General features: G+C 38.9%; 1 protein-coding gene across 9 annotated transcripts in view; it reads right to left on the bottom strand.

Annotated features, from left to right (window-relative positions):
• Window positions 1-26,295, bottom strand: part of rap1gap2a (RAP1 GTPase activating protein 2a) — a 176,958-nt gene that overhangs the window by 5,292 nt on the left and 145,371 nt on the right. For 4 of the 9 annotated variants that reach the window (XM_038290503.1, XM_038290499.1, XM_038290502.1 and 1 more), the window contains 14 exons: window positions 24,056-24,088; window positions 22,723-22,755; window positions 20,346-20,567; window positions 20,141-20,244; window positions 17,312-17,390; window positions 13,869-13,922; window positions 13,246-13,329; window positions 9,754-9,854; window positions 4,756-4,885; window positions 4,476-4,631; window positions 3,703-3,774; window positions 1,781-1,867; window positions 1,539-1,679; window positions 177-326 (listed from right to left, as the gene is read on the bottom strand). In XM_038290503.1, coding sequence (XP_038146431.1) covers window positions 177-326; window positions 1,539-1,679; window positions 1,781-1,867; window positions 3,703-3,774; window positions 4,476-4,631; window positions 4,756-4,885; window positions 9,754-9,854; window positions 13,246-13,329; window positions 13,869-13,922; window positions 17,312-17,390; window positions 20,141-20,244; window positions 20,346-20,567; window positions 22,723-22,755; window positions 24,056-24,088 — 1,446 coding nt within the window. Of the gene's footprint in view, window positions 1-176; window positions 327-1,101; window positions 1,253-1,538; window positions 1,680-1,780; window positions 1,868-3,702; window positions 3,775-4,475; window positions 4,632-4,755; window positions 4,886-9,753; window positions 9,855-13,245; window positions 13,330-13,868; window positions 13,923-17,311; window positions 17,391-20,140; window positions 20,245-20,345; window positions 20,568-22,722; window positions 22,756-24,055; window positions 24,089-26,295 lie in introns of those variants that run through there. The other 5 variants (XM_038290501.1, XM_038290505.1, XM_038290507.1 and 2 more) reach the window with 2 other exon arrangements.

Raw genomic sequence — 26,295 nt, 5'->3', positions numbered from 1 at the left:
AAGATGGCAGATTAGGACTTCTTTCTTTCTAATTAAAGTCTCTTATTTGGTCTAACTCATATCCAAAAGATGTTTGCAATATAAACACATAAAAGTCTGAGAATGAAAGCTTAAGAAAAGCTAGAAACGTATTTATTTCCTCTTCTCTCTCTGCCTAATTAGTCCAGGCAACTTACAGTGAAGGTGCTCTTTGTGCATTCACTGGTGCTCTGTGGTAGCCCCCCTCCGCTGAGGCTGGCAGGGACCCCACCTTCCACCCCGGGGCTCCGGTGACGATGGGAAGCCACCACCGTCTCCATGGAGTGGCTCCTGACACGCATGGCCCTCTGGGTTAGGAGAAAGGAGGCGAATAACGAGTGAATCAGCAAGAGGGAGTGAAAAGAGAGGAATGTTAGAGGACAAAAGGTGTTGGAAGGGAGAGAAGAAAAGGGACAGGAAAACTGTGACTGAAAAACCGAAAAGGAAATTTTATCTGATTAGGTGTGAAATACTCTGCATGTAGTTAGGCGCTGGTGAAGATTCTCAGAGTCATTCCAAAAGAGTTTAAAAAAACAATCCAATAGACTTTGCATCCAAGTTTGAAGACATTTTGCTTCCCATCAGGAAGGTTTTTTTAATTCAAAATGTCAGAATTAAGAGTTGAGTTCGAGGCTTTGTGCAGTAGTCCAGCAAGAGAAGCCAAATTACCCCCGTTCCAAGGGGAGGACCCGTTCGTCCGTTTCAATTTGCATATTTTCTAAAGAAAAACAAGGGCTTGTTGGGCTACTGTATAAAGCCTCGAACTCTATTTCTGTAATATATCTTCAAACTTGGAAACAAAGTCCAGTAGATTGTTTTTTTTTTTTTTTTTACTTTTTTGAAATCCATGTAGTTAGAAATTAAGTCCACTAGAGGGCAGCATTCACCATGGAAGATGTAGTGCGTAGAATAGTTGGAAGCATAGGTTTTATTTTTTTTAAATCTAGTTGATTTTATTGTAAACTTCCAATCTTAATAGCTAATCTTCTGATTTTCTGATATATCAATATTTCAAACAAATATTTCTTTCATGTTTTCATCTTTCCTCTCATATATTTAGAAAGCATGAACACAAACAACACCTCACAGGACGATCTTTTGCTTTATTGTGACATATCTTCTCATTCATTCACAGTGATACAGAGAGGTGATAAACTGCCAGTGCAATGAAAGCAATGAGGAGAGCCCCTCCTGGGACTGTCTGCAGAAACTGCAAAGCACCTGTCCACAATTCCTGCAAAAAGTAGAAGAGAGCCAAATCATCACAGCGTTCACACCATTTTGTCATCTCCGCATCCGTCTGGAAAACCGAGGCAACAAAGAAAGGAAATAAGAACATTTCAGGATGTTAGATTGGCTCTGATTTCCTCTGAGTCTGAGGACTCAGGAAAGCAGAAGTAGTGGCGATACTGAGAGTTTCACACCTTACTTTGGCATTTATGTGACCTGGTGCTGTAATGATGGTGTTAAAGAAATGTCACACGGCTGTGAAAAGATTGCCTTTTTTTTTTCTTGTTCACCTTGAACGATTCCAGCAGACCCCCATGGCCGCCGTTCTCCAGCTTGTCCTCCTCCCCCACCTGCTCGAGCCCCAGCACCGCGTGGCTCTGTCTGTGCAGCTCATCGTGCAGGTTGTCCAGCAGGGCAGCTCGGGTGCGTCCCTGCAATCACATCAGCCACACACAGAGATTAGATGAAGGGTCTCCGGCTGCCGGGCGGCGGGGTGTAATCGAAGGTGTGCTGAGTGTGTGGCGTGCGTTACCTCCAGTTTGGCAAATTTATCCGATTTGTAGCAGGCGTTCTCAGCGTTGATCAGCTTTGTTAGCAGGAATTCACGAAACTCAGGACCCTGATTGGAAGATTCAGAAAAAACAGAAACATTTTGAGGAAGGAATGAAGAAATGTGACCTTTATCAGCGCGGTTACAATAAATCTCATGTCTTAGTGAGTTCCTGAATCCTAAAATCCTCTTTTTCTAGAACACAATCCCATATCCTGTCTTCTTCCTTTACAGAACAACAAACATTTGAGACACATCAGCTAAAATGAATAGAAATGATCAATTAATATAGAAAAAAAGATGTTGATGAAAACATTAGCAAAACATCACCAAAAGAACAATACAGAAGCACATTGCATTCACCAAAAAAAAAAAAAAAAAAAATATCAGACAGCTTATATCATAATAACAAGATCGGTATCTCGTAATTACAATTAATTATTAATTAATTAAATAATTAATTCATTATTCCTGAGCTATCTCTATAGTTATGCTGCTATAGGCTTAGACTGCTGGAGGACATAGGGACCCCCATTTCATCATTCTGCTTCATTCTATCTCTATTCTCCCACTCTGCAGAATCTGTTAGTTCAATCTCTCTGCTTTTCCTCAGAGTAGCATTTCCTCGTCTGTTCCTGTTTGGCTGTGACTCCATCCTAGAGAGAAATATCAGCTGTGCTGCTTCCATCAACACCTTTGTTTATAGATGTTGGAGATCGGCCTGTTTTCCAGTGCGGTCCTGTTTCTCTGCCCGTGACTGGCTGGATGTGCTCTCTTCATCCTCTGGCATGGGAGCTTGCTCGGAGCTTGTCTGCCTGGCTGTGTGTTTCCTGGACGGGGCCGCCTTTTACAGCTGCTTCTGTCTCCTTGAACCCCAGTCGGCCTCAGCAGATGGCCGCTCACACTGAGCCTGGTTCTGCTGGAGGTTTCTTCCTGTTAAATTGGAGTTTTTCCTCTCCACTGTCGCTAGGGATTGATTTCGAGTCAATGAGTCGATGCAATCAGCTGGTTTTCCTTAGATAGAAAACTTTGAATCAATTTGACTGGACGATCTGGTTGAACTGTAAAGTGCCTTGAGATGACGTGTGTTGTGAATTTGGCTCTATATAAATAAACTGAATTGAATTTAATTGAATTAATTATGAGATCCTAATCTCAATACACTGAAAAAAATAATATTTAGTTACTCTAAGATAATTGTCTACTAGGGAGTCAAACTCCTTTTTTTCAATTTATATTTAGAATAAATGACCTTAAATGAACCAAAGCCAACATAAAATCAAGGTTCCCTTTAAGATATTTGATTCTATTTGTAGGATAATTTGATTCTGTTTTAACCACCAAGAGACGCTGTAGAGCATTTCAGCTAAAGGCTAAACAGAAGAAGGCTCGCTTTGGAGCAAACTGTGATTCTAAAACTGTTAAAAAATGTTAATGTGGCTCGATTGACTCCTCAATTATAAACTGTCACTCTTCCTCATTTAAATAATGGTTATTTATACTTTACACTTCAATTACACTTCAAAAAGCTTCCCCATCTTATAGTTAATGCTGCAGAACTAATGCGGAGTAATTTCCCACAAAATTACATTAGAGCGTAAAATGTTTAAGTTTTGAGTTCTTTCTAGATTGATGTCTCTCTGACGAGCCGGGAACACAGAGAGGAAAACCTCCCTGGTTCTACATACTGAGGTCACTCTGAGTTTGATGTGAGTAATGAAACAAACAGTTTGTCTTCCTGTCTGGTCGGTTCACAGAAATGGCTCCACCATGGTGGTGACCATAAAGGCAAGCCGAGCTGTACTCTTTCTAAAGTTACTTGGCGGTAAAAGTGTTTGGTGCAACTGATATTTAACATTTTCTGTATTGAAGGAAAAACATCAATGCTAAAATCAACTCCTCACCTTCTTGAAGATGGCCGGGTTGGGGAGGGGGGGCCCAAACGGAGGAACATCTTCCCTCGCTGTAACCGACACCTGAGGAGAAACAGAATAGAAACGCATCACTATACTGGGATAAAAAATGCTGCAGGTCCTCATTAAAAGCTTTAACGTGACGTCAGGGAAGAAAACTGGCCAATTTTTTTTATAGTGAAAAGGTTTTTTTTCATGGTTAACAAAGCAGACAGATCTCAGAGGGATTTTGAGCGACATAACACCATTTTAATCCTACATATTACAGCTATTTTAGTTATTAGTGTCTGATATAATAAATATCGGTGATGGTAATTTAAACTAGTTCAACTGGAGGTGTTGAGTGTGTCATTAGTGAACACTGTTGTTATCCTCACCCTTCTCTCGATTTACTAACAGGCTTGAAGAACACAAAGATAGCATAGAAAAGTATAGATAGATGTACAATTAAAGCTGACTTTTAATCTGTAAGCTCTAGCTCTATGCTGCATTTTCTAAGTTACATTTCTGTCAGTTGTAAAGGGCCTGCTTCAGCAGCTGTTTAGTGAAAGATGCATCCTGATTTCACCGACCATGAACTCCCCCGTGTACCACCAGGTATTCTCGTCCTCAACATAAGGCTACCTGTCAGCCAGCTAAGGCTTGGCAGAAACTGGGTCATCAGTAATGCAACAGTCCAAAGCAGCAAACCCGTAACAGAATGGGAAATGAAAACAGAGCGAAGGTGTTGCAATCAAAGTCCAAACCCGAACCCGACCCTTTACCTTGTAGGTTGTGTGGTCGGTACAGGGGTTCTCAGCCTGCACCAGAACATAAGAGTGCAGGAAGTTGGATGCGATCATGTCTGGAACGAATGGCGTGGGCTCTTCCTGGAAGACTGCAGCCACAATGTCGTTTCCGATGTGTCTTTTCCTTTGGAGCTAAAGAGGATTTGATCAATAAAAAACTATTTTTTACTTTTCACCTAGATCATTTCTTTATTAAAACAGAAAGTTTATTGAAAGAGCTGAGATAGAAGTTAGAGCCGGTATTCCAGCCTTGTACCTGCTGCACGTCTCCCTCTGTGAAGGGGAGCTTAGTGGATACATGGAACATAATCTCTCTTTGTCTGAAGACGGTGTAGACGGATTCAGATCCCGTCTGTCCATGGGAGACGTCCAACCCACCGCGGAACCTGGAACACCATCAAAGCTCGTGTTTTGTGTTGTATCCAACATTCAGTCATCAATCTGCCTCCATAAAGTTTGTTCTTAAAGGAATCGCTCAGAAATCTCTAAGTTAGGTTCTGTTCATATTTTTTAGCCATTAATTGAAAAGCAGAAATTTATTTCTCATATATTTTCTTAAACTTAAAACTTTCACTATATTAGCATCTTATTTGCATTGGAAACTGAGGTGGGAATTGGCTCAACAAAAATGATTTTCCTGTGAGACATGGACAGAAAACCGGGAAATCACAAACAGAGCAAATAATTAAAAATAAATGCATGCAATAAAAAAAATGTAATTGCTTAATCAGTGCCTAATCCTCAACAGGTTTACCTGAATTAAAACAGGCGCTAACATATCTGTGCTTGCAGCACAGATCTTCATAGACGGTGCAAATGGATTGGTATTTGCAGCTTTTTAGCCGTGTGTGCCTTATTAAATATGCAGATCATACTCTAACTGCACATTTTCATGGGTGGAGGATGTGCAAATGTTAATATTTACTTTGTGTAAGTTATTTTCCAAATCAAAAGTGTTTTTTTTTTTTTTTTTTTTTTAGTATTTTCAAAAGTAAAATAAACTGAGAAACAAAAATATCGGCGGCCATTGTTACAACAGCGGTGTAGGATTTGTGAGTTCGCCCTTCCACCTGAGATTCTGTGGTTTGAACCCCAGTTATTTCCAGTACGGCAGCCCTTTCTCTGGGCAGCTGTGGCTACAATGTGGCCTGCCACCACCAGTGAGTGAATGGGTGAATGACAGAATGTCGTTTAAAGCACTGAGAAGTCCTCTGACTTGAAAAAGATCCATATAATTACACAGAGGAGGCATTGGTACAATGCCTGAGGATGGAGAGCCATTCTTTGTGCATGTAAACATGATGAGACAGTTAAAAATAACAATAGCAGAAGAACATTGATAATGAAAAACCGTCTATGCAGGCGAGCAGAAATTCATTTTGCTGGATGATAGGCAATGTTTGTACAATTAGACAAAAATGACTGAATGTCAATACTGTGCTGTGTTTATAAAAAAGCAAAAAAAAAAAAAATACTATATTAAAAGGGGCAAAAAGACATGGGGGAGTGAATCCAGTCACAATAAGTTTTTTCCTCCTGTGGTTGATCCTTCTACATCCACCAAAAAGTGTTTGTATAGTTTCATAGTTCGTATTTAGTTCCACATTTACTTTGGTATTTTATTTAGATGTATATTTTTCTAATAGGTGCAAACTTTAATAATGTCCGAATGATTAAACTCACACTTGTTCTTTTCTTTGAGGTTCTGCAAATTCAGATCAGCAGGAGGTGGAAGCATCCAGGAACAAACCACTTTCCAAGAACTGAGGGGGGGCTTTTAGTGGGGAAGTTTACTTTAGTTATTCTCTCACCTTCATATTCAATTATTTGTGAGAAGAAGAATTTTTTTTAAATTAATGTTTTAGCTTTGTATGGACTTTTTAAAATTTTTGGTATTTATTGCTTCTCTGTTATTGTGCCTCCCTCATGTGGCACGTTTAGGTTATTCCATCCCTATTTAAGCCGCCTCTGTTCTTTATCAGTAGGTCAGTTTTTGTTTGAGTTAGTTTCTGTTCAGTTGATCTCAGTTGAGTTGGGCCTAAATCCATGTTATTTGTTATTTAAGCTAATTTCTATTCCTTTTGAGCCTTTGTTAAATATTTTTGACACTATTAAATGAAAGTTTTTATTTTTTATTTTTGAACACCTTTTGTCCTTATTCAAGTTTGGTCCCTCACACTTCCATTTATTTAATGAAATGTTTAAAAAAATGTTGATGTAACAAAATTGTTATTTTGTTGTACTTTTGTTTTTGTAGCACTCTGAGACATTATTCAAATACTATCTAGTGTTATTTGGTTTAATATATTTATAATTATTACCTTCATCTCCATGGCTTTGAACCTCATCTTCCTTTCATAGCCGCTATCAAACTTCAAGTAGAACAATATTCTAATGGGCAGAACAAAATCAGTTTGCACATCTTAGCATCTGTGCAGCAGAGGTGGATAATACAGCTCCAGAAAGTCAAATTTCTCTTTAAAGATTAGTACCAACAATTACAGGTGCTGGTCATAAAATTAGAATATCATGAAAAAGTAGATTGATTTCAGTAATTCCATTTAAAAAGTGAAACTTGTATATTATATCCATACATTACATACAAACTCATATATTTCAGATGTTTATTTTGTTTAATTTTGATGATTACAAATGACAACAAATGAAAATCTCAAATTCATCATATCAGAAAATTAGAATATTACTGAAGACCAATAAAAACAAAGGATTTATAGAAATGTTGGCCAACTGAAAAGTATGAACATGAAAAGTATGAGCATGTACAGCACTCAGTATTTAGTTGGGCCTCCTTTGGCCTGTATTACTGCAGCAATGCGGCGTGGCATGGAGTCGATCAGTCTGTGGCACTGCTCAGGTGTTATGATAGCCCAGGTTGCTCTAATAGTGGCTTTTAGCTCTCCTGAATTGTTGGGTCTGGTGTATTGCATCTTCTTCTTCACAATACCCCATAGATTTTCTATGGGGTTAAGGTCAGGAGAGTTTGCTGGCCAATTAAGAACAGGGATACCATGGTCCTTCAACCAGGTACTGGTAGCTTTGGCACTGTGTGCAGGTGCCAAGTCCTGTTGGAAAATGAAATCTGCATCTCCAAAAAGTTGGTCAGCTGCAGGAAGCATGAAGTGCTCTAAAACTTCCTGGTATGTGGCTGCGTTGACCCTGGACCTCAGAAAACACAATGGACCAACACCAGCAGATGACATGGCACCCCAAACCATCACTGACTGTGGAAACTTTACACTGGACTTCAAGCAACGTGGATGAAGTGCCTCTCTTCTTTTCCTCCAGACTCTGGGACCTTGATTTCCAAAGGAAATGCAAAATTTACTTTCATCAGAGAACATGACTTTGGACCACTCACCAGCAGTCCAGTCCTGTTTCTCTTTAGACGCTTCTGACGCTGTCTGTGGTTCAAGAGTGGCTTGACACAAGGAATGCGACAGCAGAAACCCATGTCTTTCATACGTCTGTGTGTGGTGGTTCTTGAAGCACTCACTCCAGCTGCAGTCCACTCTTTGTGAATCTCCCCCACATTTTTGAATGGGTTTTGTTTCACAATCCTCTCCAGGGTGCGGTTATCTCTCTTGCTTGTACACTTTTTTCGACCACATCTTTTCCTTCCCTTCGCCTCTCTATTAATGTGCTTGGACACTGAGCTCTGTGAACAGCCAGCCTCTTTAGCGATGACCTTTTGTGTCTTGCCCTCCTTGTGCAAGGTGTCGATGGTCGTCTTTTGGACAACTGTCAAGTCAGCAGTCTTCCCCATGATTGTGTAGCCTATAGAACTAGACTGAAAGACCATTTAAAGGCTTTTGCAGGTGGTTTGAGTTAATTAGCTGATTAGAGTGTGGCACCAGGGGCCATCAATTTTGAACCTTTTCACAATATTCTAATTTTCTGATATGATGAATTTGAGATTTTCATTTGTTGTCATTTGTAATCATCAAAATTAAACAAAATAAACATCTGAAATATATGAGTTTGTATGTAATGTATGAATATAATATACAAGTTTCACTTTTTAAATGGAATTACTGAAATCAATCTACTTTTTCATGATATTCTAATTTTATGACCAGCACCTGTAGCATTTCCAGCTCTAAAACACAGACTGAGGGCTAACAACCTGATTAAGTGGACAGGATGAAGGAAAACTGGGCAGAGTTTTTACTCTCTGTGCCTCGATTATCCACGTCTGTTGTGCAGCAATTTTTGTGGAATACCTGCAACTCCTATTTATACTGTGGCGCATAATAAAAACAATTGCTTATGCAATTTAGCTTTCCTTATTGAGAATATTTGAAGGTCAGGCCCTTAATCCACTATATTTGCTCCATAAAAGGCTGAAAAATAAAAATAAAACATCTGGATTTTTCCATTTTGATACTGAAAATGTTTCATTTGCAGACCCATAGAGGAATGTTTTAAATGTGCTGTTCTGCAGATGGACTTCACCCACAGATTGCACCAACAGATGTTTTCTTAGGTTTGAATTGGTTAAAACTGACTGTGCATCAGATTTAATGCTGAACTCTTTGTTTTACAAAACGGAAATCTGAACCCTCCTTTGTTTGAAGTGAGGTTTTATTTCTCTTTTTAACCTCTTTCAAAGATCTGGATGACTGCATCACACGTTTTAAACACGTTTCAGAAAAGCAGCCACTGCAAACAACAGTGGATTAGAGGTTCTGAAGCAGCTTTTACATGAACTGCTTGGACTATTTGTGAGACAGTTGTTTGCACGTCTCTGCCCCTGTCAGGTTGAGGATTATCTTCTGCTTCTGGAACCAAATAATACAGATTTACACTAAATAAATAAGCGAATTACCAAAAGTGGGTGAATTATTAACTGCTTAAAATGTTTCAATTTTGCAAAAAAGAAAATCCTGAACCATCCCTTTGATAAACTGTCATCTACTTGTTATATTCTTGTGTAATGCTGACTAAGCCTTTAAAAAAGGTGTAAGAGTATACTTTAGACCAGTAAGAAATTATCTGTGCAAAAAAAAAATATCCAAAGCTCCAGTTTCATGTCCATGTGGCACTTTTTTCCTCAGATCAGTTTCACTAAGCACTTCTACCCTTTTTGCCTGCTGAGTCTGAAACAGCAGGACAAGATTACAGTAATTAAATCCTGCTATTCCTTTCTATCCTAACACTACCTTTTCTCTTTCTACTGTTTATTTGCTATAATAATATCAGTTTTACTCTCGTCCTAATTTAAACCAGCTCTTACCCTTTAAAATCCTGCAGCTCAATCGTGTCTCCTAAGACGCTGAGGAACTCCTTGAAAGCGGGGGTCTCCTCGTTGTTCCCAAATAACTCTTCCTCCGATGTCTGAGTGGTCCAAACACAAAACATGAAAAAAGAAAGTAGATGAGGACATATGCATAGGCAGCATGTTCAGACGTTCGGTTGAGGGAAAAGGCTGTATTGTTTGGCTTTTGTGAACATCAGGGTATTGAAACTGTTCTCTGGAAAGTATTGATCTTTTACTGGAGCTACTTGATGTCAGTAAAGACCAAGTATGACCAGCCCTCTGGTTCAGTGCTCAGATGGCTTAAATCAGGTCACTCTGATTGAAATGTTTGTGTATAATAACAAAACAAAAAAAAATAGATAAATCTATGCGTGGTGTTCCCCAAGGTTCCATCCTTGGTCCTCACCTCTTCAATATTTACATGCTTCCACTCTTTTTCTAGCCTCGTGAGACCATCCTGATCTCGCGAGCTTTCAAGGTTTCACTCGCTAATCAGTCTGGAGACTCTCCGTTAAAGAAAATTTGGAGCCGTTCACCAAACGAACGTCCAATCAGCGTTGGCTTTGAGGCGGGTTGAGGTGTGACGCAACGAGAAGCGCGACAGTTCAGTCTAAAGAACATGGCGGCTTCAGCCGATGAAACTAGCGTTAGCGTGGCTATCGAGCAAGTTTTATCGGAATTACAGAGTATTTCTTCACTGAAAGAAGAGCAAAACACTGCTCTGGAGGCTTTTCTCAGAGGAAAAGATGTTTTTGCTCTTCTCCCGACTGGTTTCGGCAAGAGCACCCTGGCTTGTGGTTGTGTTTTCGTCGTCGCTCTGTTAGTACGTCATATGCTTCGTTGATCTGATTGGTTTATTTGGCCCGTCTATCACCAACATAGGCCAATCAGCTAACCAGTATTTTCGCCACTTCCCAAAATTACTTCAACGGAAGGTTTCCAGATGGATATGCGGAGCAAATCCATCTGGCGGAGTCAGGTTACTCTTTTTCTACATAGTAACGAAATGGATTACCATGGTTACGCTGATGACACACAGATGTATATTAGTGGTTTTCTTTCAGACCACAGTAACTTTCAGTCACTTATTGAATGGGCTGAAAAAATTAAGCCATGGATGTGAGCAAATTTTCTTCAGTTGAAAATAAAACTGAAGTATTAGTTCTTGGAACAAAGGAACAAAAATTAAAAATCAGTTTCCATCTTCAGTCTGTTGACATGGAAACCTCCGACAAGGTTAGAAATCTTGAGGTGTCATGCACCAGTATCTAAATCTTAAAAAAACTATTTCATTCATTTTAAAGACCACATAATTAATCAATATTCTTCTGAGGGTACCATAAAGAAGGTGAAATAAGTGTTACTCTTACTTGAGTAAAATGCTTGGGTACTTTGCCTAACTATGCCTGTAACTCAGCGAATAGAGCTCCAAATCTCATTAATGGTATAAACAGCACTCGCTAAAGCCATCGTTACATCTTTGATCCTCTCCACAGCTACAAACCATCAAGACCTTTTAGATACACTAAGTCAATCTTTGAACAAAACACAGTGAAGCAGAAAACTATGCTCCAAAAAACTATAATAAGTTTCCTGAAACACTGCAGAACTACTCCCATTCTGAAATAAGGATAAAAACCATTTAAATATAAGTTGATTTTTCCAAGTTCTTGGATTAAAAGTTGTAAAGTCTGGAACCAACTACCGGTTTTAGTCTTTGAGGCAGACACCCTGTCTACTTTTAAGGGTTGGCTTAAACTTTCCTTTTTGATAAAGCTTATAGTTAAGGTGGCTCAGGTTATCACAAGTTATCTCTTTGGATATGCTGCTATAGACTTAGGCTGCTGGAGGACATACAGACAACTTTTCATAAGTCTGCTTCATAATTTTTTTAGTTTGACTCATAACTTTATGTTCGCTCTTCTTTTTCCTTGTCATAGTAGCTTCATCGGTCTGTTCCTGTTTGACTGTAACTCCATCCTGGAGAGAAATATCAGCTGGGCTGCTGCTGTCTTCTCTTTGGAATAGCGATGATACGGTTGAGCCTGATTTCTAGTGTTCAGTCCTGTTTTTTTCCTAGACATTATGGGCTCAGCTTTTACTGATACAAACTGGATGTCCCCCCTTTCACCCCTAAGACATGAAAACCAGCACATACTGTAGCTTGTCTGCTTAATTGTTTCTTACCCAGACAGAGCCCCTTGTGGAACTAGTTTATGTTGACTTTTCTAACATATAAAACATTTATAAATCAGTGATTCTATGTTATTTTTCTTAGTCTGCTTCTGTCTCCTTGAACCCCAGTCGGTCTCAGCCGATGGCTGCTTACACTGAGAGGTTGAAGGTCTTCTTGTTAAAAGGGGTTTTTTTTCTCTCCACTGTCGCTACAAGCATGCTTATTGTGAGGAATTGCTGTTGAGTCAATGAGTCGATGCAATCAGCTGGTTTTCCTTAGATAGAATAATATGCTGATGAAGATTATCAGTCATCCAGGTCATAGTGATTCCAAAAAAAGAAAATTAAAATCAATCCACTGGAATTTGTTTTCGAGTTTGAAGACGTTTTGCTTCCCATCCAGGAAGCTTTTCAATTCAAAATGTCAGGAATAATGTTGAGTTTGAGGTTTTATATAGTAGCCCAACAAAACCTTGTTTTTGTTTTGAAAACATGCAAATAGAAACGGACTAACGGGTCCACCCCTTTGGAATGGGGGTTGTTTGGCTTCTTTTGTTAGCCTGCAATACTCCATACCTGTCTATGTCTCTGAAAGGGGGGTCGTTAAAGGGAATTGTTGGCCTGGCTGAATAGGCGAGGTCCTCCGCTGTCCTGTACAGGGCCTGGGGCTGCAATGATGATCATCTCTATTCCTAAAATTCTGAATTAAAAAAGCTTCCTGGATGGGAAGCGAAATGTCTTCAAACTTGGAAACAAAGTCCACTGGATTGTTATTAATTTTCTTTTTTTGGAACTTAGATCGAAAACCTTGAACAAATTAGACTGTATGATCTGACCGAATTATCTCTATAAAGGTAAGGTAATAAATGGTATGTTGAACTTCTATGTATTTGTATCTAGTAGGGCTGCATCTAATAATTATTTAGCAAAATCTGACGATTGTTTTTTTGATCAATTAATAAGTGGATACAAAATCAAACCAGCTAAAAACTAAAACTTTTCCACTTTAGGAGTTCTGGATAGAGCATATTGACAGAAGAAAATGTTTTTTTTTTTATCTTAAATGCAAAATAATTACTGCTCTAAATAGGTTGCTGAATGTCTGCTAAAGGCATGTTTTAGAGTCCATCACTCATGCTAAATATTAATCTATTACTAAATTATTTGATGATTTTTTCAATAACAAATTCATCATGATTAATCCAATTAATCCAATTATCTAAATTAAGCAATTTGAGGTGCTTTTTGCCAACAGGTACTTAAATAAAGTTGCCTTGGAGAGAAACTACTCACCTGTCCAAATTTTTGGTAGATGACTCCAAATTTAAACGTGTTGTTCACCTCATGCTCGTCATAGGCAACTATCAGCTGGGAGGCCTGGGCAAGGATATAAAAAACAAAACAAAAACAGACGTCTATATGACTTTTCTTTTAACTTGTGAGACACTTTTTGCGTCCTGAAGCCAGCAGGACAGCATATTTTCCTCTGCTCCAATGTGCCTCTGGGGCAACTTTATGGGCTCCATGTTACATAAGGGCCAACATGTGACAAACCTCATTGGCTCCCAGTGGCGGAAAAAGCTCTATCTGTTGCATACAGAGACACAGATGGCTTATTTTCCTCCCCTGAGGTGCAGGCTGAAAGCATGCTCCATCACCGGGAACACAGTAGGAGCAGCACATCCATCATGTCGAGTCGTTTCAACATAAGTTGTTACTTTTATCATCAACTTAAGAGTGGATGAGGAGGGTTATTGGTAGAGCAAGTGAAACAACAAGCTGATAATGGGTCAGATAAAGTGATGTGGTCAGTGAGGGGTTATAGTTAAAGGTAGAAATACTTATGTTAAATATTAACATCTAAAAAAAGGAAAAAAATTTGAAGGTGAAAGTTGTGTTTAAGAGGATAAACTCACCCGAGGGTAGAGGACGGGGTTAAACTTCAGTCCTGTGGCGTCGTCACATAGCAGCTGAAATAAACAAATATCACCGTCTTCAAATGAAGCTCATAAATATTCTGCCCGTAAAAAAATGTATATCTGTTCCCACTTTTAGTGCAATTTAACCTCTTTTTACTAAATAGATGCTCTAAATATAAAAATGTGACATAACATCGTCATTCTTTCTTTTTTTTCTTGGACTTAAACAGTTGTTATATATGGAAGAGGATTAGGGCCACTGGAAAAAAAAAGGAAGAATTCTGACTTTTTTCTCAGAATTCTGAATTTTTTCTCTGAATTCTTTCTCAAAATTCTGACTTTAATCTCAGAATTCTGACTTTTTTCTCAGAATTCTGACTGAATTCTGATATAAAAAAGTCAGAATTCTGAGAAAAAAGTTCAAACTCTGAGATTAAAGTCAGAATTCTGAGAAAAAAGTCAGAATTCTCCCGTACTAAACTGAAATAAAATGTAAAAATCACTTAACTTTTTTTTTTTCCACTGGCCCTAATCCTCTTCCGTAAGGGTCTCTTTGTGTATCATAAAATAAACCATTATCACTAATTATTAACATAACTGAAAGATTTAAATTTGTTATAAATTATTTGAAAGATATAACTATGGAAGAGGATTAGGGCCAGTGGGAAAAAAAAAAAAGTTAACTGATTTTTACATTTTATTTCAGTTTAGTACGGGAAAATTCTGACTTTTTTCTCAGAATTCTGATCATAAAAAAGTCAGAATTCTGAGATTAAAGTCAGAATTCTAAGAAATAAGTCAGAATTTTGACTTTTTTCCTTACTAAACTGAAATAAAATTTAAAAATCAGCTAACTTTTTTTTTCTCCACTGGCCCTAATCCTCTTCCGTAGTTATATCTTTCAAATCATTTATAACAAATATTTAAATCTTTAAGTTATGTTAATAATTAGTGATAATGGTTTATTTTATGATACAAAAAGAGACCCTTCATAAAATCCCATAGTGCACGCCAATGAGCATCCGCTTCAAAGGACTTAAAAAATGTCTGCCATCAGAGGCACACAGACCTGCTGTAATATAGACCTATGCAGTTATTTCTGAACCGAACCTTAATAAAGTTATGCAAATAATAAAGTAATAAATAAAATGATAAATAAAAGTTTTTCCTCCTCAAATAGCTAATAATTAGGCAAACAATAATAATTTCAAGTATTTTTATTAATTGAACTCAAATGGATTACATTAGAATGCTTTTGTCTGGTCATGCAGGTAACTTCATGTTTTTTTTGAGAAGTCAGAGCATGGATGATAATATGAAATGACCTTCAAACAAGTTATCAGACATGTATTTGCTTCACAGAGGTATAAAAGTAAAAAAGTACAAATACTTTGTCATGTTACATAAGAAGAAATGTTGGCTATACTTTCTTGCAATAATCAATTTTACTCCTTACTCCTTATATTTTAAATAGCGGCTGGCTAGCTCAAGAAGTAAGTCGCCTGTCCTGCAAAAAGGAACGCTGGGAAGACTCTTCATGCTAATGCCTGCTTTGAGGGAGAGGCGGCTAGTGGTTGGGGCATTGCGCTTGGAATCCAGAGGTTCTGAGTTCGAGCCCCACTCCCACAGACTGCCACTCTGGGTCCCTGAGGAAGACCCTTAACCCCACACTGCTCCCCGGGCGTCACACAATGGCAGATCACTGCTCCCCAAGGGGATGGGTTAAATGCAGGCATACATTTCTAAAATTTGAGATCAATTAAGTTAAATTATTATTTTTATATTTAGTTTAAAAGTAGACTTGTTAGTTTTGTTTCATTTAAGCTCATTTTCATTTTGGACTGTTGGTATTTAAAAAAAAGTAAAAACCATCAAAATTATTTCTTTCATCTAAACAATTTCTTTGTGGTTAAACTTGGTGCTGCCCCAACTTGTTGTTCACCACATATCAAAATAAATAGTTTTTCTAGACGATGCAAAGTTAAATTTGACTTCGTTACCATTAATTATAAAACAAAAAAAAATTTACCTCTAAAAACCAACCGGGTCGCCGGCAACCCGGTTGGTGGAGCCATTGTGCGCAGCTCCAAGCTGACACCAAAAGTTCCAAAACCCCACAGCTCTGGAACTGTTATAGCTAGAGGTCTGAAATTTTCTGCAGTTGTGGTTGACATGATGTAGAACAAATATGATACAATAAAACCTGCCTTAACTCAAGAATGTCTTTATTACTGCTGTTCAAAAAGACGTATCATTTCTGAGAATAAAAAAAACAACTTTGAGTCATGTTTGAACTGATGGAGGTTGGTCTCTGTTCTAGTCACTCAATTTAATTTATATATTAGGGAATTGGAGGGTGTTAGCTTTCAAATAATGTATTGCACATGAAATTTGGGCGTACAGTTCCTAAATTATTTGCTTTTCCATTTGGGTATGCAAAATAGGTGAGGGTTATCCAAAATGTAGTGGATGTTAAGAGGTTAACCATAAGGAAGTCACATCCAGAATTGAAGATGAATGTTCCTTTAATAGTGTAGTGCGGTAAAGCTTCTGTCCTTACTTAACTTTTAAACTTTTAGTAGTTCCAACAATGGTTCTTTTACACTTTTAGATTAAAAACAGTAGGATTTATACTTCCCCCTGAGTTGTAAACGTTAATACTTTTGACACCTTTTGATTTAGCACCACATAAGGAGGGACCTGACCGCATTGAAACAGTCAGACATGGGTTACATTCTCCTTGGTTTGTTTCTTGTGTTTTTCCTTGTTTAATCATTTTTATCTCAATCATATCCTTTTGTTAATTAGCAGATTCCTTTCCCCTGTGTCTCCTTATGTGTTTGTTGTTTAACGAGCCCCCCATTTAGCTTTAGTTTGCTGTCGGTTTCCATCAGGTCCTTGGTTTGTCTTCATGTCTCTGTTCCTTAGTGGTTTCTTTAAATTCTCAAAACAGCTTCCAAGCATCAGTCTAGATTTTGTTTGACATATTTATCTCTCCATCTGTTGTAATATATACAAAGCACCTTATGTTAAACAATTTGGATAAAAAGTTCTGTGCAAATGAAGATTGATCGATTTATTAATTAGATTAAACAATGTTGTTGTTTTTTCTATTGCCAACAGGTATTGCCAACTGTTTCTATTTTCTTCAAAAGAAAGTAGAAACAATGTTTTATTGATTGGTTAGTCTTTATAATTTCCTCTGTTGTATTTTCTTTATAAATTACTGCTATATCTTGTATTTCTTTTAATTAAATATAGCTCAAGTATGCATAATGGGTCCTAATGAGCTAAACAAAGATGTTTCTATCGCCGTGTCAGAGGATAGGAAAACAGGACCGTTCCAATAACACTTTAATGTAACAATAGGTGCGTTTATAATTTTCTAGCTTCACTAATAATAAGAAATAATGCAAAGATTAGAAAAAGGGTTGTTTTACCTTTGCAATCTGAGGCACACTGGGCAGCTGGCTGATACCAGCTAAAGAGATCCTGTCATGGACTGTTTTGGTCCGAGATCTGCAGAAAAGACGGACCTCAGATTAGCGGGTAGTTAAAAAGAGAATTATGTTGAAACCTGTGAGACTGAATTAAAATATCGTTTTTCTGCATTTTAACTCAGCTTAATGACTGAAACCGAATTAAATGTAACAATACAGATATCGTCACTAAATGTAATCATAATTAAACAAATAATTGTCAAAACCAAGCAAAAAAACAAAACCTTTCTGTGGTGCTGAGAGTGAGATCACTGAGAATTATAGAAGCACTGATTGAACTAAACCCAAAGCTTCAAAAATCATCTTATTTTCCCCGCCTGCTTCTGGTTTCATTTTGTTTTATCTAACTCAATGAAGAATTGATCCATTAAGTCAGAAATTATCTTTCTATTGCGACCCATCTGACCGTTTTCACTTTTCTACTGTATTTACGTCCTGCTTGGACATTTTTATTAAGAGCAAACACTGATTGGTCAATTCTATACCTGACATAGATAGAAGAGATGAAGGAGGAAATCAAAAGAGTAAAGACAATGCTTCAGTAGATGAATAAGGATTGTGGAGGTTCCTCCAACCATCCTGAGCTACCTCTGTAGTTATGCTGCTAAAGGCTTAGACTGCCGGAGGACATAGGGACCCCTTTTTCATCATTCTGCTTCATTCTATCTCTATTCTCCCACTCTGCAGAATCCGTTAGTTCAATCTCTAACGTTCTGCTTTTTCTCATAGTAGCTTCATCTGGTCTGTTCCTGTTTGGCTGTGACTCCATCCTGGAGAGAAATATCAGCTGTGCTGCTGCCATCAACACCTTTGTTTCTAGATGTTGGAGCTTGGCCTGTTTTTCAGTGAAGTCATTGTTTCTCTGGCTGTGACTAACTGGATGTGCTCTCTTCATCCTCTGACATGGAAGCTGGCTCGGAGCTTGTCTGCCTGGCTGTGTGTTTCCTGGACGGGGCCGCCTTTTACAGCTGCTTGTTGTGTCTCTGCTTCTGTCTCCTTGAACCCCAGTCGGCCTCAGCAGATGGCCGCTCACACTGAGCCTGGTTCTGCTGGAGGTTTCTTCCTGTTAAAAGCTTTTTCCTCTCCACTGTCGCTACAAGAATGCTTAGTTTGAGTCAATGCAATCAACTGGTTTTACTTAGATAAAAAAAAAACTTTGAATCAATTTGACTGTATGATCAGGTGAACTGTAAAGTGTCTTGAGATGACTTGTGTTTCAGTGTCAGTATTTTAATGTTTCTTTCACACAGCAAATCTATTTTAGGATGTTTGCTAATATGGACGCATACGTTTAGTAAACACCCTATGAACATTATTTGAAGATCACTAACTGTCTTTCTTATGCTGAGGTTGACAGAACTAGCTGGGGGATCAAGTATGGTGTAACACCAGGAAGTGGAGGAATCCAACAAGCAGCTGACACTGGGGGACTTAAATCTGGAGAAGCTGTCAACTCAAAGATTCACTGTTTTAAAATGCATTTTTGTGTTTGAATGTCTTAGTTTCATATTTGTGTCGTAGTTATTACTTGTAGGCTAGCTTATGTGTTTAAATATCCCCGTGTTCGTTGTAATAGGTCAGTTCTGGTCCGTTATCCTTGGTATATCTTCTTTTGGGCCCATTTATTCTGAACTATGGAAGAATAAATAAATATTTTTACTGCGCCTTTGTCCTTTGCCTGACTGTTTAGTGCCTGACAAGGATGTGCAGCAGAAAGTTTCTTGAGGATGCCTCAGGCCACAGGAAGCCAAATTTTTCTAACGCAACGGTTGATTTATTCTATCATTCTGAAGAGTTTGGTTCTATCTAAATAAACATGATGCATCAGGAAATGTTGGCAGCACTGGAAGTGCTGGAAAAATGCAGAGAAGAAATCAATGCACAGATGGGACAACAATTTCTTTACCTGAATCAAAACTAAAGTAAAGTAATCATTTCTGGACCAAATATGCATTTGAAAGCCCACAGCTTCAGTTAACCAAGCTAGAAACCACCAATCAGGCTCTAAATCTCAGTGTAGTGATGGACTCAGCAGGAACTTCTTCACTTAAAAAGAGGATCTGCCAGCAGGGAGCTGCTGCCTGCGTCCTCACTAGAACTAAGAAAGTGAGAACATCATCCAACCTGATTTTCTGTGGTTCTTCCTCAGGCTCTCTGTACTGTATCTCGGAGAATATACTTTAAGATACATCTGTAGGTCTATAAATCACTGAATGGCTTCGCTCCAAAATAAGTTACAGACATTGTTGTCATTGGATCAACAGCCAGACCTCTACGGTCTATTCTGCATAAACTGAACCAAACTTGGAGAAGCAGCTTGTAGATCTTTTGTCCCACTAATCTGTAAAAAACTCCCAGAAATCTATAAAACTGCTGAAACCTTCATCTGCTTTGAATCCAATCCTTTGACTGTGCTATGTAAACATTATTTAAGTTTAGATTCCAACCTTCCTTTCAATTTCTCTCAAATATTTCATCTTTATTCAATATAATCATCTTATTTCACTAATTCCTTTTTAATTATTTGCCCCTATGTTGCTGATATGTACTTTTCTTTTCATGTACACAACTTTAAATTGTCTTTACAAATCAACTTTATAAATGCAGTAATTGATATTTACATCTGTTTTATGAACAATGGTTTGGTGAACTGGAGAAAAACACTAACTACTGTCTTTGCTCATCATACGCAGCTTTAAAATCTGAAAGTTACCGTTTTCTCTCCTCAAACATGTCAAACAGAGTTAATCACAATCCCTTTATCTGTACCTGAGCATGATGCGCAAAAACTCCTGGCTCTGAGCCTCCTCGTGTTTCAGAGACATGATGAGGTTACCAATGCTGCTGCCGCTGCAGTAGTAGTTCATGTGCTCCTGCAAGTATGAAAGTAGGGAAACATCTAAGGTCAAAGAAATAACAGACCCGCCCCGTGAAGCGCGGTGCTGCTGGCACTTATGCAAACACCCATGCTTACCTTGCCAAGGAAGTGTTTGCGGTAGGCTCGGGCCGTGCTGTTACATTCCAGGCGGTAGCTGTGCGCCCCGCCGGGGCTCATGCCCTCATCTCCGTCCTCCTCCTCACAGAAACTGGACTCTGAGGAGGAAGGGGTCCCTGCTGGGGCTTCTGCATCTTCAATCCAGTAGCCCCCAAACTGGGGCAGGATGACCTGGGGATATGGTCCACCTTTCTCTAGGACCTGTAACATTAATGTGAGGAAAGACAAAAGAGAGTGAAATAAATTAAGCTAAAGGAGGGAAAACAGATGCAAAATAATTGAGACTTTTTTTTTCCCTCATTGTGAAACTTAAAAAGAAACCTTACTGCTTTTAATTCTAAAACAGAATTGTAAAATATCTCACATTGTCTTGATATTTAGGTCAGATACATTTTTTCCCCTGTTATTATTTCCTTCCAGTTTGCAACAGTGTTAGGAATGTTAAAGGTGTGATCAGAAAGGAACTGAGAGGTGGCTGAAAATGAACATGTAGCAGAAAATTCCAGTGCCAATCTACGCTGCACCAACATGATAATAAACGAGCTCAACATCCACATTTCACTAATAAAGAAACTAGATATCCCTAAAGCCTTTGCTAATAAATAAACTCACATGTTTAAACATCTATCCCTGAATCAAAGGCATTGGGGAGGATCTTCGCTCTGCTTCCAGTTCCAGCGGGAACATCTCATCTATTGGCTTTTTCTCGCCCTGCATGCAAACTTCTTGTATTTATGTATCCAGTTAGTTCTGGTTTCCAGCTTCAGGTCTAACTGTATATTTTGCAAATGGATGAGAGTCAAAGTTTTAAAACCTTGATGAGAAAAGGAAGGCATCAGAAGAAAAGGTAAAGACCAGAGTATATTTGGGGGATGCTAAAAGCACAGGCAGGATGGTTTTGAACAGGCAGTTATTCAAAAGACAATTAGGGAGTTTCTTATCAATTTCTGAAGAAAAAATATCCAATATATTTTTATCAATAATTGTTCTGCATAATACTAATAAAGGTACGTAAACAAATAGGCTACATATATTCATGGGTTTAGTTGTTTTTATCTCTAGTTACATAGACAACAGACACACATAATTTTTTCTTCTCTCTCCTTAAACACAAAGGCTAGTTTTGAAAACAGCATTAATTCTGTATTTAACAGTTTATTGTTATTATAGGAACAATTAAAGGCATACTATGCAACATTTTTCAGTTAATTAATGTGTTCCATAACGTTTTGGATCATTAAATGAGTCATTTCAGGTTGAACCGCCCTGGTGGTCTGTGGGGGAAATACCGTACTTGCAATTGCAGGAGCCCTCGGCCCGCACCCACAGGCTCAGAAGTCTCGCGAGAGTCGGTCTTGCTTTACGGCGAGAACTGCTACACGCCCCCAGTTAAAAGCATGCTCGTTGCTAGCGCAGTGGCGATATTTGTGCAGTTATCATGGCGGAACCAACGAGGAAACAGCGAAAGCCCATGTCGGAGCAGGCAAGAAAGAGGAAAAGGGCTCTGGACAGAGAGAGGAGTCCTACACGGGTGAACATCGGGCAAGCTTTATCCGAATGGCGAGAGCTAAAATAAAAAGAAGGCTGCAAGGCTGACGCGGACCTTGCGTTTCTGCTGATGCGATTGTAAGTAACATTGGAATGATTTCTCTCTCTCTGTGTGCATGTTCATACTTTCACTGTGTTAGTCATTCGTTGCGTTCGCCTGTCTGCTAAGCTCAAAACAACCGCGCCTGGCTTGACGGAGAAACCAGGAGAACAGCTGTGCATATTTACAACAGTGCACTTTTACTTTCGCCCTCTGGGGGGAGCCTCGCTGGAAAATCAACACCGGTTGCATAGTATACCTTTAAAGTGTAAAATTAGAACATTTCACTTGACACAATCTCTGCTGCCACCCTATGGTTTAGAGGGGAATTACGCTCAAATGGGATCCAGGTAGGAGTGGCCAATGATTGGCTGAGGGTTTCCACGGTTTCGTCTAGCATTTTGATTTCAAAAAAGCTCCTAGCGCCAAATCTAGAGACTTTTTTCTGCTACTGGAGACTTTGGAGACAACATCTAAAAGCAGCGAACTCTGCTCTCCAGAGCGAGTAGATTGGTAACCCCGCCTCCTGCTCTCCTCTATCATGTCTGCAGTCATGATTCATGCAGCTATTATTTCATCCAAATGAAAAATGGAGAACAGAGAAGCAGATCATGGAGAGAGAAGTTTGTTGTTTAAAGTAAGTAAAATATTTTTGTGGATTAGATGTAAACATAAAGCAGGATTTGATTTCCACATCTATGCTGCAAACCACCTGCTTACAGGCTGCATATCAGAAAGGTGTTTATGTTTGTTGGAGAAATGACTCACTTCTTCTATCCGTGGGTAGGGGATGTAGTCATCCTGCAACAGAGAAGACAAGAGCACTTTTTAAAAAAGATTTAGCTTATGAGCTGCACAGGCTCTGAGACAGTGATGAAGTGGTAAACACCAGACACAGGAAGAGGATGGAGGAAAATCTGTCCCATTATTTTTGCAGGCAAAAATACTGTCAATGAAAATTTGAAATAATATTTTTTTAATTGAAAAACAAAAAAGCAATCCAGAAACAAAATAATTTTCATCAAAAAAGACTTTTAGAGTTAATCTGCTGTTTGTTTTTCAGATTTTGTTGTTTTTTCAAATATATCGTTTATAATAATCGTTTTTCATTAATTTTTGTATATAAATATAAAATTTTTTATTTTTTTTCAATATTTAACATAAAAAAAAATTGTTCAGATTTTAAATTTTCATTTTTTTCTGTTTTTCGGATTGAGTCTTGCTTTCCCTTTAAATTGCATTCTGCAGATAATATTCCCCTTCACTTCAACGCCAAAACAAACACACAAATTCAAAAGAATACTATTTGTAAAACTCAGTGTGACGAAAAGAAATCTGAAAAAAATAAATTGAAAATATTGAATTTGTTTAAAAAAAAGTAAAAAACAAAAAAACAAAACAACAACTTAAAAATGTAAAATGCGAAAAAATAAATTCAGAAAAAAAAAATTTTAAAAAGAAAAGAGCAAAGTTACCCTCAAAACATTTTTCAAAGTCTGGATTGCATTTTTTTTTTTTCATTCTGATCCATAAACTATGTTTTTTGCTTGCACCAATTCTGGACAAAAAAAAATCTATCCATAGAATGAAACACTGATTATGGTGATAAAAAAAAAACTTTCAGGCAATGATACAATAAAAGGAAACACAAATTCATGAGCAAAAACCAGGGAGGGCTTGTCATCCACTTAATGACACCTGCGGTCGGGAGTTTTTTGGTGCTTGAGGCAATCCGACCTCTAAACACCATGGATTCCTGCAGCCCCCATGAGAATGCAGGGCTTTGGACAGACGGTCATTTATATTCTGCAGCAGCAGGAGCCAGGTGACTGGCAGGCCACAGAGGATCAATTGACAGTTGGAGTTCATTCAGCTCGTAATCAATCGGATCAAGAGGTTATTGATCTTACATTTCTAAAAAGCTTGGAGAAAAATCTAAAGGGGAATTCAGACAGATGAGAGAAGAACAAGCACAGCATGGGGGGGGGGGGGGGGGGGGAGCGATGGAGAAAGAAAAAAAAAGAGGAATGGAGTTCTTATAATAAAAATAAACTAATGAGATCCAAAGAGAAGACATGACCAAGGGTCCGGTCGGCCACACCTTCCATTTTTTGGTGTCTTCAGCTTTGGGGACCTTATTAGAGTCCAGTCGCAGCATGAGGGTGGAAAAAAACACAAAGGTCAGGAAGAAAGTTCTGTATACTTTAAAAAGCACCGTGTTCTTGTTTGCAGACCTCACTTTCTCTGCAGCCCGATGAGTGACTCATATATGCTGATAAGCTACACACAAACACACACATGCAGGTAATATACACACTTAGTCATCCTCTACTCAAATCAGGCAGAGTGAAAGCTGCTTTCTAACGGACATTTGGGCCACAGCAGCATCAAGACGCAGGCAGAAACTCTTTGAAAGAACATTCTGATGTACTTTATATAAAAACTGTCTGTTTTATTTATATATATATACACTATATTGCCAAAAGTATTTGCTCACCTGCCTTGACTCACATATGAGCTTAAGTGACATCCCGTTCCTAATCCATAGGGTTCAATATGACGTCGGTCCACCCTTTGCAGCTAGAACAGCTTCAACTCTTCTGGGAAGGCTGTCCACAAGGTTTAGGAGTGTGTTTATGGGAATTTTTGACCATTCTTCCAGAAGCGCATTTGTGAGGTCGCACACTGATGTTGGACGAGAAGGCCTGGCTCTCAGTCTCCGCTCTAATTCATCCCAAAGGTGTTCTATCGGGTTGAGGTCAGGACTCTGTGCAGGCCAGTCAAGTTCATCCACACCAGACTCTGTCATCCATGTCTTTATGGACCTTGCTTTGTGCACTGGTGCACAGTCATGTTGGAAGAGGAAGGGGCCAGCTCCAAACTGTTCCCACAAAGTTGGGAGCATGGAATTGTCCAAAATGTCTTGGTATGCTGAAGCATTCAGAGTTCCTTTCACTGGAACTAAGGGGCCAAGCCCAGCTCCTGAAAAACAACCTCACACCATAATCCCCCCTCCACCAAACTTTACACTTGGCACAATGCAGTCAGACAAGTACCGTTCTCCTGGCAACCGCCAAACCCAGACCCGTCCATCAGATTGCCAGATGGAGAAGCGCGATTCGTCACTCCAGAGAACGCGTCTCCACTGCTCTAGAGTCCAGTGGCGGCGTGCTTTACACCACCGCATCCGACGCTTTGCATTGCACTTGGTGATGTATGGCTTGGATGCAGCTGCTCGACCATGGAAACCCATTCCATGAAGCTCTCTGCGCACTGTTCTTGAGCTAATCTGAAGGCCACATGAAGTTTGGAGGTCTGTAGTGATTGACTCTGCAGAAAGTTGGCGACCTCTTCGCACTATGCGCGTCAGCATCCGCTGACCCCGCTCCGTCAGTTTACGTGGCCTACCTCTTCGTGGCTGAGTTGCTGTCGTTCCCAAACACTTCCATTTTCTTATAATACAGCTGACAGTTGACTGTGGAATATTTAGGAGCGAGGAAATTTCACGACTGGATTTGTTGCACAGGTGGCATCCTATCACAGTTCCACGCTGGAATTCACTGAGCTCCTGAGAGCGACCCATTCTTTCACAAATGTTTGTAAAAACAGTCTGCATGCCTAGGTGCTTGAATTTATACACCTGTGGCCATGGAAGTGATTGGAACACCTGATTCCAATAATTTGGATGGGTGAGCAAATACTTTTGGCAATATAGTGTATATACACATACATACATATACATATACATATACACATACATACATATACACATACATATATATATATATATATACACATATATACATATGTATATATATATATATATATATATACATATACACATACATACATATACACATATATATATATACACTATATTGCCAAAAGTATTTGCTCACCCATCCAAATTATTGGAATCAGGTGTTCCAATCACTTCCATGGCCACAGGTGTATAAATTCAAGCACCTAGGCATGCAGACTGTTTTTACAAACATTTGTGAAAGAATGGGTCGCTCTCAGGAGCTCAGTGAATTCCAGCGTGGAACTGTGATAGGATGCCACCTGTGCAACAAATCCAGTCGTGAAATTTCCTCGCTCCTAAATATTCCACAGTCAACTGTCAGCTGTATTATAAGAAAATGGAAGTGTTTGGGAACGACAGCAACTCAGCCACGAAGTGGTAGGCCACGTAAACTGACGGAGCGGGGTCAGCGGATGCTGAAGCGCATAGTGCGAAGAGGTCGCCAACTTTCTGCAGAGTCAATCACTACAGACCTCCAAACTTCATGTGGCCTTCAGATTAGCTCAAGAACAGTGCGCAGAGAGCTTCATGGAATGGGT

The sequence above is a fragment of the Cyprinodon tularosa genome, unplaced genomic scaffold, assembly GCF_016077235.1.
Source record: "Cyprinodon tularosa strain WSP-4 unplaced genomic scaffold, ASM1607723v1 ctg282, whole genome shotgun sequence".
NCBI classification, from domain to species: domain Eukaryota; kingdom Metazoa; phylum Chordata; class Actinopteri; order Cyprinodontiformes; family Cyprinodontidae; genus Cyprinodon; species Cyprinodon tularosa.
This window is presented reverse-complemented; position numbering and strand designations above follow the sequence as displayed.